This window comes from Megalopta genalis, chromosome 4 (assembly GCF_051020955.1).
Source record: "Megalopta genalis isolate 19385.01 chromosome 4, iyMegGena1_principal, whole genome shotgun sequence".
NCBI lineage: Eukaryota > Metazoa > Arthropoda > Insecta > Hymenoptera > Halictidae > Megalopta > Megalopta genalis.
In genome coordinates, this window is record NC_135016.1 from 30,668,822 (window position 1) to 30,687,770 (window position 18,949).

General features: G+C 42.5%; 1 protein-coding gene across 2 annotated transcripts in view; it reads right to left on the minus strand.

The window, feature by feature from the left end:
* The window catches only part of chinmo (Chronologically inappropriate morphogenesis), a 116,405-nt gene that overhangs the window by 93,427 nt on the left and 4,029 nt on the right, over positions 1–18,949 (minus strand). Inside the window, exon 1 of one of the 2 annotated variants that reach the window (XM_033466923.2) lies at positions 8,615–8,744. The exons of the other annotated variant lie outside the window; for it this stretch is intronic. Coding sequence (XP_033322814.2) covers positions 8,615–8,690 — 76 coding nt within the window. The 5' untranslated portion in view covers positions 8,691–8,744. Of the gene's footprint in view, positions 1–8,614; positions 8,745–18,949 lie in introns of those variants that run through there. 2 annotated transcript variants of the gene reach the window in all.

Below are 18,949 nucleotides of genomic sequence, written 5' to 3' on the forward strand. Positions count from 1 at the left end.
CTGCGTTGTATGGATTTTTTAGGAACCGCGGTAGAAAGGCGCCGCGATGGGGCACGCTGGTTCGACGGGGCTCGAAATTGAAGAGTAACGGCCGCCGCGGTCTGCGTAATTGCCAGGGGTAACTGATAAATATGCCGGCTTGCCGGGACACTTGTTACGTGATCACCGTGTACCGGATAGTAAGTTATTAAGGGATGGAGGATCGGTGATCCACTAGGTTTGTTGCGCAAGGATCGGAAGCCTCCCTGTCGATTGTCGCGATGCTATACCACGGTTGTTGGTTTTATCGTTTACGAGTTACGCTCTATTCTATCGAAATCGCAAGCCAGAAATGGCAGAAAAATAATTCGATCAACGATCAACGATTATAACTCGTTAGTTATTATAAATTATTACCTACGGTAACTCGTGTATAATGATTTACAACAACTATCGACTTATCGTAGTTACAGTAATCGTTGATCATTAATCTTCTTGCTCAATTATTGTAAATTATTTGTAATAAGTAACGAGTTACAATCGTTAATCATTAATCAGATTGCTTCTTGCTCGACTTTGCCACAGGCTAATGAAAATCTATCACGTTTTACGTTCGATATTATTATTGTACAGCGGACTTGATGCATTTATGACAAAAATAACGTGACACTGTTGCACTATTTTCAGCCGATTAAAATTCTTAACAAAGGAAATAAATATCTGACTAAGCTCCTCTATCTCGTAATTAGTGCATGCAATTTTTATTTTGCATAAACATCAACATCCGACCCTATTAACCCCTTGACATACCATTTTCTTCGCAGTTACTGCGATTAGAAATTTTTCGATTCTAATAAGAAAAGAAATTCTAAAAAGAAATTAATGCTTATTGTGCGCCTAAATTTACTTGAATGCTTAAATATTGATGACAAAAGAATAGAATTTTATTGCTATTTTAAAGAACAAAATAACATCTATACTCAATGAGTTAATAATAGAAATTTTCATGACGAGTCGGACTCGTCAAAGTACGGCAAGGGGTTAATCATTGAAAAAAAACGCTTAGACTGTGTTTTATTCTGTCATTTATGTTCATTGCAGACGGTGTCGATGGAGATTCGATATTCTCTGTAAGGGTTGACTTCGTTAACGCTGGAACTAACAAAACAATCAGTCGAAATGACTGGCTTTTGGCGTTTCCTTTTACAATTTTAACTAAAATGTATCGAGAACAATGTGCTGCAATTAGCAGATTCGAGAGTCTCAGCATTTTCAACACCGGCCATACTGAAATCAATTTGTCATTGAATGCTTCTCGATCATGTTCGAAAAGCGAACGCGCGAAACCGACGCGGAAATTCTTGACGGTATGCAGCCGGAACAATTTGCCCCATTTAATCCTGACGCTGACAAAGTGCATCTTTATGTCGTTAACAGTAACGCGTAGATGCTCGAGAAGAATGAACATACGCTGTCGAGCTACACGCGTCCGATATCAAGCACGGGTGATACTCGAACGCGTGTCGTAATTCCCAGCCGTACGGTGACGGTCCTTGCTGTTCATTCGCGCCATCGAATGCAAATGTCGTAGCGATTTCAGAAGTAAAGGAAACATAGCTATGGCGATTAACTTCTAAGTAGCTGTCCATGTTCGAGCTGTTAACCGTAACTCTCGAGTACTTTCGCGGAGAATTCTAATGCTTCCAAGTAGTTTTGCTATTTATTTTATTGTTACTAACCAAAAGTGATTCGTGCAGCACAACATTTCAGCGATTGTAATTCGCCGTACGATGATCCCAGCTATAATCATTTTTTCCGAAAGAGGAAATGGTAAATACTGCTACAGTTATACTAACCCGACTTCAACCAGTCGAATGCTACGAGCTTCGAGTGATTAAAGTGGAGTGGACAGTTATTGTGAGCGCCGTTGTATCTCAGCTCTTTTATTTCGAAAACAGACTATAACGCTAAACTTGGTCCAATCTTGCTAATAGTAAGGGGAAAGTACAGAGGCGATCGAATAAAATAGAATCAAAAATATGAGAATCGCCGATCTATGAAACAATTGAAAAGTATATAATTGAATATATAATTACAGACTTATGGATTTTATACATTTATGACAAAAGCGAGTAGATTGGTATAAAAAGCTCGCTTATTAAAATGATTAAAAAAGAAAATTAAGCTTCGTTCAATTTTTGTTTCCCACAGTTGACATAGAAAATTCTTATTTTATTTTAGTCTAATCATTAGACTGCGAATCTTTATGCATTTATCACAGCAACGACTAGATGACAAACAAATCAGTGAAAACTGTGGAGGAATTCAAGAATACTGTTACATCGCGTTCGATGTATCAACGTCGTTAAACGAAGAGACACATTTTTATCCAACTTCCGTTTCTTACGATTGACATAGAAACATTTTGCTTCGCGCATAGTCCGATAATCACCGATGTTTTCTTTCGCATTAGTTCGAAGGTTCGTCTAAACAGAAATATTCTGTTCGGACCGCGACGGCGTCCTTTGGCAATTTAGACGGAAAAAGAGTTCATAAAATTGGTTGTAAAATAGTGCCCGAGCGCAGCCGGCCGCAAGAAAATTACATTCGCCGTAGGAAAAATGTACGCGTTAATTACGATAGAACCGGGACGGGTTTCCGGCAAATATTCTGGGACAGGAGTTGCCGTTGTTTTTCTCTCGGGCAGAAAACTGCATTAGTGCATTACGCTGTGTAGCTGGTAACTGAATTATTTCGCCGATTCAATTAAGGCACCCGCTCGATGGGCTGGGATAGGTACGAGATCGTGGCACTGCTTTGATAACCCACTCTGTTGACCACTGCCATCGATCGTTAGTCGGCGAAAACGACGCGGTTGTGCATTTTCTGGTCCGAATTACATTTATCAAATATTGATATATCTCGGAACCATCGCTGTCAATGTCTAGAAATAAATTTACAACAAATACACGATTCTATTTTAAATTCAATGTACACTCGCGTACGAAGTAGGAGTTGAAAGTCGCGACGCGTAATCAGCATGCTTACGAAGAAAGATACTTTTATCACGTGGTGGCAGAAAATGAAATACAATTAAAAAAACAGGATGCGACTTCGAAGTGACTTCGGTATATGACTTCGAAGCTACGCCCAGCTATAGGAAGAGACTTGAAACTGTGCTACTTCGATATAGTATTGAGAATAGAAATCTTTAGAGCAAAACTTACCAGATATCATATTTGTATGTTTCTATATCGGTAAAAATGTGAAAGTTACTTCGAGTTTGTTATTATTCGCGCCACTGTATTACGACCAAAAGTATTCGCATTCGATCGAAACGAAAGTCGCCGACAGCGAAATTTAGCTATCATTTTACCGAGCCATCGGCTTTACAAGGGCCTGTATAATATCGAGGATATAGGGGAAATTATTGCCGAAAGAGAGTCGGGTGTTTACCATTCCGTCAGATTCCCCTACCGAAATCCGAGGAGGCGCCTGCAACGTTGCGTTAGGAAGCAACGGCGCGGTATAGCATGAAGGGTGATAATGTTGTGGAAAATACGTTCTACGAAGAACCTGGCCCTGAAGTATAGTCAATACTGCAGCCGGCGATGCCTACCGCAGCACTGTTTCCCCTTATCCGCCGAATTCTCCCCCACAGCTTCCGCCCCTGAATGAAAGAGAAAGCGAGAAAGAGGGAAAGACGAGATTTGCGTGAATCCCGAATCCCGACAATAATTGCCGAAGGGTAGAGAAAATGCAGAGAAAGGGTTCCTCTGATGAAAATTTCGGACTGAAAGTGCAGACTCTGCGGTACGCGTCGAAAGAATGGCAAATATCTTTCTACCGCGGACAGACAATCCGTGTAATCGGCGACTGGGTGACTCCTCGTTTAAATATCAATAAGACAACGTATTGTGCAAACAATCGATTTGTCGAGGATAGTCTGAGAACCACGATCTAAACTTTGCGGACTGATCGCGCGACTTAACATCGTCTTTTTGTCTTTAATCGCGGTTTTTATTATGCAATTTATCCAAATGGATTACAAATAAATATTAGAAATATGTTGTGGAGTAGTTTCTTGTCTCAATTATGTGTCACCTTTGAATTAATTTGTAAAGTGTTATAATAATAATAATAATAATAATAATAATAATAATAATAATAATAATAATAATAATAATAATAATATGTAAAACTATGTAATTTTAAATAAACTAGTAAAAAATAAAAAAGTATGTAATTTTGAATCATAGAAAGTACTGTGAACTCTAAACGATTAATCTATAAAAACAATCAGAAGTATGTGGACACTTACTACTTTTAAATGAATAAAATGATATACAATATGAATTAATACCATAAAACGATGTATTTTGAAAAACACTTATGGCTAAATTGATAGTTAGAATGCCAAAATTGGTAAAAGTTTTAAGATCACACAGCGAGTATGTCGACGAGAAGAAAATTTAATTGTCTTATTGTTATTATTGGTGACATATTAAATACGTAATATATTCTCTAATGTAGTACAAAGTAAATAAAAAAATCATAATAATATTCATTAATGATTTCACAACGTTTTTAGATAACTATCTTAATCAAGGAAGTGTCCGCACACTCATGGATGGTGATGCACATATGTAAGGTACGCTTCATCGTGATGACCTTTGTGACCGTTGTGCAGATCAATTTTGTTCCACCATTATCTTATTCTAGACAATCGGAGTACTACAGTTACATAAAACATTGTATAAATAGAAACAAAGACGAATTAATGCCAACAGGTAAAATTGAACTATTAAACTTAGGGTGCAATAAATGTTTAGCTTACCAATCATTCGTCTATGCGGCGACTAGAAAAATTTCGTAAACGAAGAATAATAACTAGACCGCGGATCGTTCTGCATTTTTGGCGTGTGCAGATTTTTAAAATGCAAGAAACCGTATAAATTAACAAGACGTCGTAACATTTTTCAATATTAATGCATGTAAAATTACGCAATCTAGTTTTCAAATGTTGCACTCAGGAGTATAAATAATTTTTCTACGGGTACAGAGGAAGGCATCGACAATCGAACCGATCCCGAATATATTCGTTTAAATATATCCTAACAAAATTACGTAAAAACAAACACAGTCAACAATTCTTCACATTATTATTCGAAGAAATATATAAAACAATTCATGACGAAAATACAGAATAATCGTTATTATTCTTAGATAAATATTTAATTTGATTGTGAACGAAGTTCCCCGCTCCAGTGATCAAGTTCTTCAGTCAGAAAAAGGTGTCCGCGATCGTCGGCTTAATTTCGCTAATTTCTCAAATTCTAATTGGCAAGCGCGAATCGTTCGAGTTTCAAGTTCAAAAGAATTTCACGGACACTCAACCCTAAGGTCGTTAAATTGAATGAGACGAAAGGGTTGCGCGCGAGCTACGCTCAGGACACGTGTCGATCTGGTGGATTTTAGGACGCGTTGCCGCTCCACGAACGCGTGAAGCGCGAGAATCGGTGCCACGAGGACGCGGGAAACGGTGACGAAATCGAATACAGAGACATTATGCTCGTGGCGATGCGACCGACCAAGGAATCAACGAGACGGGGGAGGATTTCACGGTTCGCGCGGGAATCGAAGAAGTAAACAACAAAGTACTATAGCCTGCGGCGACGACGTCGCACAGTGAGCTGAAACGCGAAAAAGCCGTCCAGGGGAGTCAATTTGTCGTAGTAACGAATATGAATCAAATGAGTTACGATATATCATCGGAGTACGCTTCGAAGTACAAGGAACAATAAAAGTTAGCAGAAAACAATAATTATAAAAGCCATTTTTACCATCGGATTCGTTTCGGTGCTTTGAGCGCTCCATTCGAATAATATATAATTCGATGTTTATCATTTGGATATTCGCTTCAAACGAAATTATACTATTCAATTATTTTTCATAAGTTTGCGGAAAAATTAATTTTGGTAATTTAAAGACACGCCTTTTGAAATTGTCGCAGCCTCGAATAAAGAATAGTACGATGCAATTATTTTATTGCAAAACGATATGTAGAGCAATTAGGTAAATCTCTCGATGCACTGAAACTCTGCGATACTATACATCGTGTAGCACATTTTATAAAATTTAAATATGCATCTACAGGCAGATTTCTTTCACAGCTACGTTGATTAGCACTTCTTCGTTCCTAATAATCTTCCTAATAGAACGAGACAATTTTTTTATTTGCTTTCATTCCTAGATTTTGATAACAAAAGGATCAAATTTTGCTCGAATTTAGTAGAGAAAAAAATGGTATCGACACAACTGAATTATACTACTATCAAATATTATATTCGTAACGTATAATAAGTAGACCGCGGATTTTGTGCAATTACGATAAAAATGACTAGAAAAATTCGAAAATGTAAACACGTTAGAAAAGTTTATGAACGTTGCAATTTGTACGTCAATTTATTAAAATTATTAAAAGAACAAATACGTTTTTATTTCATCTCTGCTTCTTACGATCGAGTTAGACGATTTTTACTATGCACGAACATTCGCAACAGTTCGAAAAGTTGAAATCGTAAAAAATCCATAAACGTTATTTCAAGAAATTTGTCGTTACTCCAAAGCATGGTTAACCGAACTCTTTGTTTATTAAAATGTTGAGACAAGTTGAGACAAAGACATTTCTTTCTACAAGCAGAATTCGACTGTGCAGGTCCCATCTTCCCTGTAGGACTGTGACAAACGAATGTAGTTCCCGTCAGGTACCGTTACGCGTACTGCACACGCATGTATATGCGAACGTGTACACGTAGCACGTGCATGCGCTGCATAAGATTAAACAAAGGAAACGAGAGATGTACACGCATCGTAAATGTACATAACGGTGAGCCGACACGCGGACCGATACCTACGTGCCCGCGTAAATATTCATTTAGTGAAATGACCGGCTAATGAGGAAACACCAAAATGGAACTGCTGGTCCCCATGAAATTAGAAGATAGTAGAACCGAACATTCCAATTTGCGGTATAATGACCGACCACGATACCATCGCCACGGTTTTGGTAGCCTTTTTTCAACCCCTTCCTATGCTCGGTAAAATGTTTCTAAAAACTGTGCGTCGTTGGTACGCAACGACCGTCTTTTTTAGCTGATTCTATTAGAGAAACGGGAGGTTAATGAATAAATGTAAATTGAGGAGTCGCAGAGACATAATACTGCAAGTAAAACCTTGATTATCCGAACCTGTTATCCATACGCATATTTTACGCGGACATAATACGATCCAAAAAGCGATCCATGCGAAATCCTATTTATTGTAAAAATCAGTAAGTACTTACGGTAAGGTTTTATTTAAATAATTGTTTTATTATCCGAACGATCATGTTCTCCCGATTAGTCCGGATAATTGAAGTTCTAACGAAAGTTGTAGACTGCGGACTCGAAATTTCAACCAGTTTCCCAAGGTTTCCAACGCGCCAAATTTTAATATAAATATAAAAATGTTTCCACATTTTAGTACACAGTTTGTCCGATATGTGTTTTCGAAATGAATTGACCGATAAAATGTGAGGTAGGGACAGACATAAAAGAGGATGTCCTTGCTTGTATGAAACAAGAAAATGGGGTGAAGAAATGGGGTACACCATAAAATCTTGCTTCTAAAAATATCACATAGAAAAATGAAGTTAAATTAAGGAATTTCTAGATGCTCGAACAGGAGCTCGATCCATTTCTCCCGCCATACAAACGCCGGACGAACCATTGTTCGCACATTTAAAAAAGTATCATAACTTGCATCGAATGCAAGACTGCAAATACGTTTGAAGAATTTCAGGATACCGCTAATTACTCCTATCTCGGAAAAATAATTAAAAAAGCATGTCTTCCAATGAACGCAGACAATCCCCATTTTGCATAAAAATCCGCAATCGGATAACTATGCGATAAGACGTTAACGCACCTATCGTATAATTTTTACGAAAACCTACGCATCGGCACACCAACAACCAGAATTTATCACACGAATATGACAGTGAAGTATATTCGGGTATCTCTACCATAAGACAACAACGATAAAAGCTATAACAGAAAATCCTACCTTCGCGGATCTCGGACCACAGACGAAACCACGGAAACCTAAACTGGAAAATAAGCCGCACCGTTCACAAGAATCCCGCCCAAACGCCGGCATCGGCCGGGTACAACGAAACAGTGCCAACAGAAGCGAACGAATATTACGCAACTGCGTCCCCCTATGACAGGCCGAGCATCGGGCTGACTGGCGGCTGACCAAAAAATGGTTCATCCCCTAGCTGGGCCAAGTCCCCGACCGTTCTTTCTCGCCCGCGTCGACTCGCGTGTTCGACGACCAGCGGAGGAGGACGTGTCCCTCGAACAAGGTCAATCGTGAATAATCTTCACCGGCGCACTCGCATCATCGACACTCGATTCGATCCCCATGCAAACCCGCCAACAACAGATCGATCGATCGGTCATCGGACGCTGGCATGCGAAACGTACGCGGGACATCCGCGTAACGCGGCGAAACGGACCAAGTGGTCGGGACAGACGAGAGACCAGAGCGAGGATTCTTAAGAAAAGAGAATAAACAGGTGAACACGGTGTACCTGGCGGATGAAGCCACCATGGATTGACCAGGGATGGTTGTTGGTTGCCGTGGCCCTCGCCGACAGGGGCGTACATCCTCCTTCGACTACGTCACGCCCGTCACTGTCGCCCCGTGCGGCTGCACCCCCGACTGCCTTCAACCCATAGCCCACCGCTCCTCCCGGGATTCCTGTCACTTCCCCTTCCTCCACGCACGCAAGAGGGTTGCAAGGTTACCGGTTCTCCCCCTCCAGCCCCTCTCTGCTCCCCTCTTTACGCCCCTCGGCCGTTCCGGTAACGGACCAACCACCCCCGCCACGGCCAACATCGCCGCCACCGCCACCGCCGCCGCCCCTGCCACGGCCACCTCGAGCGCGTTCAAGGTGGAGGAACAGCCGCCTCCACCGTCGAGCGACGCGCAACCACCCCCGCGGTCGGTTTTCCTACGCAGCCAGCCGGCCAGCCGCAGCCATCACTTTCGCTGGAAAGTCCTCCGGCCGTTACGAGGGCGGCCTCGGCCAGGGCTGACGTTGCAAACGACGAGCTCGATGAACTTTTTCCCTCATCTCTTTCTCCCTTTTCCTCTCTTGTTCTCCCTTTCCTCCACGTTCCTCTCTTCTTTCCTCGTTCCCTCTTTTTTTCTGCCTTGTTCTCTTTTTCCCTCTTGTTCTCCCTTTTTCATTTCTTCCCTCTCTTTTTTCCGTCTATTTTTGTCTATTCCTGTCTTGTTCTCTTTTTTGCTCTCTTCCTGTCTTTGCTTCTGTCCCGTTCTCTCTTTTGCTCTCTTTCTGCCTTTATTCCTGTCTTGTCCTCTCTTCATCTCTCTTTCTGTCTTCATCTCTGTCTTGTTCCCTCTTTTTCCCCCGTTCTAGTCTCCTCTTCCCTATATTTTTTTTCGCCACTCTTCGCTTCTCCACCCTCTTCGCGTTCTCTCTTTCTCTCTTCACCGCCCACTCGCCCCTGCCGGGCCCTTTTTTTCGGGCTCTTTCTGTGTACCTTCGCTTCTGCAAGCGCACCGGCGCGGCGGCAGCCACCGACACAGAGAGCCTCTTTCTCTGAATCGATAAGATAATTTGACTAGCGCGCCGTGCTGCCGGACGAAAAAGAGGATGGGACGCGGAACGCCGAGCAGTGGATCGACGAAATACACACCGTTGCTATGCAATCGGCGACGAGGCTTTTGTTCGACGTATCCCCGCGCCCCGTCGACCGCGAGGGAAATTTCGCTCTCGGTCGATGGATCGAAGCGGGAATTTTCGGGCTCGCTTCGCGATTTCGATGGCCTCTGCGGCGGCGGCGGCGGCGGCGGGATGGTTCGGGCTTTTTCCGGATGCGCACAGCGTGATATTTCATTGCGCGATTGAATGTTTTTAGACAATTTCCGACTTACTAGTCATTTGAAAGCGATATCTCAGTGGCCCAAAATAACTATTATTCTTAACATTATGTTGCATTCAGATGAGATAAATTTGTCCGATGTAAACTGTTGAAAGGATTTTTACATTATTAATACCATTTTTATCGAAGACGTCAAGAGCGAGCTTCTAAAATTTTTATTTAAAATTATATTCCAAGTTCGGTCGCTTTTATAAGGATCATCAAATAAAGACGGTTAAAAGCTCCGCTTCGCGCTCTCATTCCTTGCAATCGATCGTGAAAATTTACGCTATGCACAAAAGATCTGCATTATAACACCCGCGTAACAGCAATTTCCTGTTTCGGTTTCGAGCACGATAGAGACATTTCGTACGAACTAACGAGCCGCTCCGTACCGGGAGGAATATCTGAATCGTCGAGTAGGAAAGGTGTTCGAAATCTGCTTAGCGCGTTTAACGTATGCCGATGTCGCCGAGATACGTTCACGGCTATTTTTCAGCTGTTCACCGTGGACACCGGTGCGCGAGATGCGTACACTTTGGCCGCGATCTGGTAGTCAGATTAAGCAGGTGACACCGTGCATTCGGTTCACGGCTGGACAGGGTCTCGCGTAAACATATTAATAACGGGACGCTGTTGTTATTCACGGGGCCATTGTGCCCGCGATAAGAAATAGTAAATGAAAAATTTCCTGCCGGCATGATGCCTCGAGTGGCATGCTTCTGGACGATTCATTTGCATAACCGTTTTCTCTTACAAGAATTACAATATGAAAACAGAGTTCTCGGAGGGTTTAAACCCCTGAGAGAGACCTGCATTCAAAGACGAGTAACTTCGAAGATCTTTCACAATGAAAATAAAGTGGCGAACTGTAACTTCCGAGCGACGATGAGGCCGATGACGAATTTGGCGAATCAAAGGTCTGGAAAATCAACTGTGAGACTTTGTAAAAACTATGTTTATGTACATGTCTCTGTGCTCGAACATTTATTCGAATTGTCATTTGTATTAAACATTTCTACCGATATTTACGATATACGATACCTTTAATAATAGTTTCAATTACATTATTAAATTTTCACGAAGATCCGCAGTCCAGTGATTATTCGCTGTCAAAATTGCAATTATGACAGACGTACGAGTGATCACATTTGATCACATGTTTGCATCGATAGCACATAATCAAATTTTCGCTGGACCTGCCGCTGCTACGATTCAGGGAGGAGGACACATTTCACGAGGAAACGGTTTGCAACAATTTACAGAGACCGTGCCACCTTATCACGATTTGAACAGCGTTCCTTGTTAGACCATCGAATATTTAAGCGAACGGTTAAACCGAATTCGAAAGCTCGCAACGGCTTCCCTTTTCGCATAACTGGGATCGCTCGATAATTAAGGCAATGTCGGACACTCCGGTATTCCGACACCCCATCCCGGAAAAATTGTTTCGTCGAAGCCGCAGGGTGCATCGTCGGTGTACGGTCCGATATAAAATTTCACGGGGACACGTACACCCCCGTACGGGGAATTCCACGCGCGCTAGATACGTTCCTGAAGGTAGCAGAACGCGATGCTGGAGGGGAGAACAACCTTGCAAGCTCTCACACCCCTCGGTATGCGTAGCTGCGTCGTCGGTGGTAGGGTCTGAAATTTTGGAGGTTGGCAGAATCGGTGAGCACGGAGGGGATCGAAGGGCGAAAAGCGAGAGGGAAAGGAACGGTGAGGACGCGGGGGAGGGAGCGATGTCCTTGGGGGCGGTCTGAAGGGAGCCAGGCAACCTGCACCCGGCAACAGCCCCCGACCTCGGAAGAACTAATCATTAACCTCCTTTCACCCTCCCAAACACCGCTCTAACTCGACCACCTTCGCTTCACTTTCACCTGTGCCTCCTCCCTTTCTCCGCCCTACACCCACACACGCTGCCGCCCCTACTACGGGTCGGCCAAGCTTTACGCGGTTACGATAAACCTGGCCGTGCTTTCGCCGCTTTTTCACGGTGCTCGATCCGATTTCGTTGCCGTCCGACCACCCTGCCGACACCCCACACCGTAATGCACACTTTTTCCTAACATTATTCTCTGGTCTAGGATACGGCGCACTTTGCACTTACTTTTGCAACGCGAAAACTATTCGCATCGAATATACGAAAAAGAAATGAAATATTTATTGCCTTAATTGGGCAAACGAAAAGTGCCTTAATAGAGTTAATTCGTGGCGATAAGAGATAAAGACGAGTAAATAGAAGCACTTTCGTTAACACGAAGATGACGATTACCTATCTTCACCCATGAACCATGATGCTGCGATATTAACGCCTAGGCAAGCGGGTTACGTTTCATTAAACTCTGCTCACCACGTGGGATTCACGGCCTACCTAAAAATACACTGGCAACATGGCCACTTTTAAATCATTCTAGTGCATAATGCAGACACGCTGTGCAGACTACTCGAGAAATTTACTTCGGGGTGTCTTCAATTGACTTGGAAATTTCTCGAGACTAGAACAGGCTCGAAAAATCTTGAAATCTTGAAGGCGAACAACGTTTTAAAGTGTGTATCGCTTAAGAGCATCGGGCTCTCATTCAGGACGCGAGATAATAGCGAAGTCGCTATTATTGTTGCACCTTCGGGAAGTCCTGTTTCGATTTGCCTAGTCGTTCTACCACTCTAGACACGGTCCGAATTTATTACTTCCTTCTTATTGAAGGAAGAGAAATGGATGCACGATCGAAACTACTTTCAAACTAGTTTCGACTAGGAGTTTCGTCCCAGGAATTCACGGAGGGTCGAATAGCCATAACCAACCCTGTTGCTGGCTTCCACATGTATACCCACGTTAAAGGTTGCACCCTGTGCAACCCTCCAAAACTTGGAGCCTCTGGCGTAGAAGTAAATGCAACCAGATAGATCAATAATCGGCGCTCACGCATTATAGCGGCCTTTCTTGGTCGTTTAAGTGCAACGCAGAAGAACTGAATCAATGGAAAATAAAAGAAAATGCAAAATCCTCGATTTTATGTATATGCACCAATGCTTAAAAATGTTCCTGTATTCTCAAACAGCTGTTTGAATTTTCACATCGTGACGAATAAAATAATTTCCGAAAATAGTAGCAATTTCGCAAATATTCACGTTATTCGCTGTATACTTAATCGCAGCAAACTAACGTTTTTCCAAACAACAAAACTACGCGTTCCATTACATTAATTAGCACATGTTTACTTACATTATCGTTAGCATATTTACGAACTTTTTACTCGGCATATACCAAAGACAGTTCTTCGATACTCAAAGCTAACAATTTAAAAGAAAAAGAAGTAAAATACACTGAAGGAGAAACGCGCAAGAGAGGTTGCAGTCCGTAAACATGCGTTAGCCGAAGAATTATAGTGAATAACATGCGGGGAACCAGGCAGGAGGGAAAAATATAACGACGCGAGCATCATTAAGCGACCATTCCCTTAAATAATTCAATGGTCAGAGGAGAGGACGATCGCCGTTCGGACAGGTATTTCTGCGTATAATCAATGGAACCTGTGACATTTGAAGGTATACACATAGGGTTACTCTGTTTCGTACGGATACAAGGCAATCGTTGTTTATCCGCCGTTGTATCTTGATTTATGCGTCGAGTTTCGGGTTGATAGGATCTACGCGGCGATAGGGGGTGGTAAGTCGCGGAGAGGTGAAATCGTTCGTTTGACGAAACTGTGTTACCTGCTTCGAAAGAAAAATCGAGTTCTAGTAACACGTTTTACAATTTGAAGAAATCATACTTATCAATAAACTAAGCTATTTTTCAGAAATTCTCAACCGTTGGTCTTCGATCTTCTATTGCCGGTCATAATTCTTATTCGTAATTGTAAAAAAAAATTGTAAAAAAAAGGAACGTTTTTAATACACTTGCTTGCTGACGATTGAATTGGCTCCTCACGATACGCAAGTCGCTCTTGTCCAAGTACGACGACAACTTGTCCAGACTCGAATTCAAAAACTTGAACGAATCGATGAACCGAAACTTTATACACTTCTTCCGCGATTTGGTCACATCGTTATTCCTCTTAGTGTGTTTCGTGAAAGAAATGTACTTCTCTTTCGTCAGCGGTAAACGCGTTTATTTTACCTTCGAACGCGTTTGCCAATTCTTTGATGAAAAAGTGTGCGCCGTAGCCGGACAAATTGTGAAAAACCACCGGTATCACGTACGAGGATTGATAGCTCGGATTGCAACAGCTGTGCGCCGGACCCCGATACGCACCTGTGAAATGACAATGATCACGCACTCGCACGTCGTCATTACCGAGTGGTTCTTCACACACGTGACAATGCGTGGCGGTATGAAAAGTTGAGTTTGCGCAGCGGTCATCGGTGCCATTGGAACCGTTCGATCAAACACCGATGCAAACCATGCGATACAACCTTTCTCATCACGATAAGCCCGATACTCGCTCAACGAACTGTCGTATCGACAATGGAGGTAATAGCCTACGCTGAAGGCATGCGATGTTGATATCTATTATAAGCTCCATGACCCTGATCTCTCTGCGTCTCCAGCATGCATTCCAAGTCTGCGTAGATAACGAACAGTATCGGTTCCTTGTACGCATAATTTTTGAACTTCAGCCACTTATCGTCTTCCGTCGGAAGTTTCAAAGCACATTCATTCATTCGACTGCAGTCGATCTCGTAAATGTTCAATTTTTCCTGCGATCTGAAAGAAACATCATTTTTTATTTAGTTTTTCTCGCCCACCACCACCACCACCATCCAAAAGAAAGAAAAAATTTACATGTGTGGATCTTACCGATCGAAAATATACTGATTGTGCTGCGTGCTGATCTGAGATGAAACCAGACGAGATAAATTCCTAATACAGAGATAATGATTGCGCAAGTTTTCAGAGTCATGTATGAGCAGCAAATTTACATGTTTCTCCCGTTTCCTTGAGGTCAAATGCAACGTCTGACATCTTTCTTGTTCCCCTCCCCATTCGAACACGTTCACGGAAACGTCGTTCGCTTTTTCGAACTTTGGTATGTCCTTGAACAACATCGGCAATTGGAATCCCTCGGTGCGGAGCACATCGCTGTAATGCGGATAGGATGATGCGCGATTCAAATTATTTTTAGCTGGATATAGGCTTGCCACCACTGCCCAATAGAAACATGCATTTATCGTCGTTACTGTACACATTGAGGACTGCTTTCTTTAATTGCACTGTTCGAGGCACGGATACCTGACAACCTGCTTGTAACGGCTGATACTTGTTGGAATTCACCATCGAATGCAGGATCTTCGATAACGCCCATCCACTGTCTCGTTCTTGAAACTCTTCTATCGATGGCAAAAACGTTGGTATAACATCTTTCGCGTACCAGCGACGTAGATTCGACGATTGAAAGAGCACGACGTTTCGCGTGCTAAAACTTTTCACCGAAACCTCGTCGCGCAGCACAAATTCTGCCTCCAATACTACGTTCACTTTTAACGACAAATGAACGTTCAAAAGTTCTGTAATGCGATTCGTAACTATTCGCTTCGCATGTTGCAAGAAACGACGTGGATCGACATGCTCGACGTTGATCACAACGCCGGTCGATATACGATTCTTAAACGCTGACTCGATGTTCTCCCAACGAAGAGTCGATGTTCTCCCAACGAAGAGTCGATGTTCTCCCAACGAAGAGTCGATGCTCTCGCGCCAACGTTTCCATACAAACCGCTACCAACGCGTGATGAAAACCGATGATCTAACGAGACCTTCGAAGTTTTCATACGACACATGATCGACAGCAAACTCCATTTTACACCTATGGATGCTTCGTTTTTTTTCACAATGTTCATATATTTCCTACACCATTGTAAACATTCAATACATGATTTCGCCCATTCGCGATACTCATCCACAGTTCGAATCAACCTTGACATATGTGTTAACGATTTCAACATGCCCTTGCAAACTTGCGTCATCTTGTGAAAATATTAATCCACATTAATTATGAAACAAATTTTTTCAATTTTGATTTCACGTCGTCGGTTAAGTTTCCAGTTCTCACGAACGTAACTACACTATACATCCAACCACGCGGTGCTCTCCCATCTCGATGATATGTAGTATCGCGGACGGTGAATCGGTCGCGGTCCATTTCACTATAATTTGGCTAAATCGTTTCGTATAGATGAAACTCACGCGACTCGTCAAATCTTTTCGCGTTAGACGTTCCGTCACTGTTTTCCACTCGAGCGGAAATTGATCGTTCAGGTATAAGTTTATGACGTATCCCCGAGCCAAATTCTGTAATGTAGGAACCATCTTTCCATTGCTCACGACGTATCTTCGTCACTCGATGAAAAATACTTCGATATGAATTGCACGCGTGAAGCATTGAGTTTCTCGGTCGGTAAATTAATGTCCCATTTGATTTTACGAATATCCCAATCATCATCGTCGTCGTCGTCGTCGTAGCTGTACAATGAATATATATTCCAATCTTCTCTTCACTTTGTTCAATGGAGGGAGGAAATCACCTCTGGTCATACTCCGCTCAAATTTTGATTATGGTATCAACACTGGTTCGACGCAAACATAATCAGTTTCTTTACGGTATTTAAAAATAATCCTCTTCAACCATCTCTTCGAACGACATTGCGATTTCAAAGGAACGATTACTTTTAAAACATCAATACTATTGTATAGCACGTAATCGAGCAAGTCTCGCGGTTTGAACACGCATGCACCCACGTATGAAAACCTAGCGTGCGGATATCTCCGACGAAAAACGCAGTACACGTCGCACAAAATAACATCACAATATCGAATAAAAATCCGTCGAACAATGCTCGAAAAATTATGAACACCGTGTTCAAATATCTTAGACGTTGCGAACGATTGCAACGATGGCACGTTCAACGAACCAACTTCCATACCAATTCCCAACTCAGTAGCGAATAAAATGTTCGCTGCAGAGGGAAAAGCAAATATGCAAAAACAGTAAAAGGGAGAGAAAAAATACATCTCTCTTTCTCTCTTTCTCTCTCTCTCTCTCTCTCTGTCCACATCGTTACTGCAAAGAAAAAACCGGATAAGGAGACTTCCAAAATCACTAATCATGGAAAGGATGTGGCAACAAACCGTTGCAAGGCGGAAAAATGCATCTCTCTCTGTCCGCATGCAAGAGAGAGAACAACCGCTGCAATGCATCCCTCTCTCTCGCTCTCTACAATATTATACCGAGATAAAAAAGAACGTTACTTTAATAAATCTCAACGAGATCAAAATCCTGATATCGCTTCGCAAACGACTTTCCGAGTAAAGGATCCGAGAGCCTCTCCGGATACAAAACCGCAAACTTCTATAAATGCATCGCACCTCTCTTCAAAACACTTCCTCAACGCGCGAGAAAAAACATCTGTCCGCATCGTTTGCAAGAGAGAGAACAACCGCTGCAATGCATCCCCTCTCTCTCTCTCTCTCGCTCTCTACAATATTATACCGAGATAAAAAAGAACGTTACTTTAATAAATCTCAACGAGACCAAAATCCCGATATCGCAAAACCGCAAAACTCCTTATCGGTGACTTCCCCCTCCACACCTACCACGATGGCGTTTCCTTCCCTTTACCCCCCCGGTTCAGCCTTCCCCTCGCCCTTGATTACAGAACGCAACTACTATACCTTCTCGGTCGAACTTCGACCCCTTCGATATCGAAGTAAAACAGGTCGATGTAAAACAGGAAATTTTTCAATTGATTTTTATTTGGTTAAGAATGAAATTTTGTTTCGATCTAGAAGAAACGAATAACATTCGCATTTCATGAATTACATATGAAATCTTCGTAAAGAGAATGACTCGTTATTGCAGCGCGAGGGTTCGAATATCGATCATTTGAACAAATACGCTGTTCAAGGGTTCGTCCACTGAACAAATCATCATACTATCCAAACTTTCATGTTCTCCTGATCGGTTGAGACAGCAGAAGTCCTACTGTAGCTTCAAGCCCCGAGCGAGCCCACGAATTCATCCGCGAAAAGGAAAGAGGAACAGTAACTCGCATTGCACAGGAATAAAATTTCCCAAGAGGCGGTTCGACTGCACCTTAAACGGAATAATGAATCGTCGAAGAAGGGATGTTCGTGAGGAGGGAGAAGAAGAGCGACAGAGATGGAAAGACAGCGCAAGAGAGAGAGAGAGAGAGAGAGAGAGAGAGAGAGAGAGAGACGGAGAAAGAGAGAGATAGGAATAAAGGGAGAGGGTGAAGGGAAAAAGGGAAAGAGAGAGGAAGAGAGGAGCGCGCGTATCGGCCGTGGGCACGCTCGTGCGAAGGTCGAGTCGGTGGCTGAAGGGTGCCCGGGGCAGCCGAAAAGGGGGACAAGCGGGGCAAGATGCAACGCACATCTATTGATTCTCCTTCAGCGCGAAGGCCCGTGTGTCCAACTCACTTTCGGAAGCACCACGCACTCGCGCATTCCCCGACGTTGCCATCGTATACCCACGCTACTGGAAATATTAGATTGTTGCGAGTGAAACGCGTTCCGCCACCGAAACAACAATTTTTAAACTACCCAGCTACCCGTACGATCACCTGTTCACAAGCCATAAATCGGTTAATTCCGCTTTTCGAATATTTCTATATCTTAGCGTCAAAGCAGTTGACCGACTCCGCACTTAAACGACGTCTTTAGGCGAAAACAAGAATGTAAATAAATAATGTAATTAGCTAGATATGGAAGAAACGACTCGGCGCATTGCGCAGTCTGCATCGTGTTGAAATTAATCAAAAAAATTTAAGATGCTGGTAATCTTGCAAATACAGTCAATTCTGTTTTTACATACATAGAAAAATAGTACTGCCGTAAATATATCTAGAAAATTGTTCAAATCTATTGGAATAAAAATGAATTTCTAAATCTAGTGAAATATTAGTGACATTCATAAGCGACACACATGGCGATTAACGCGTTAATATACTATAAT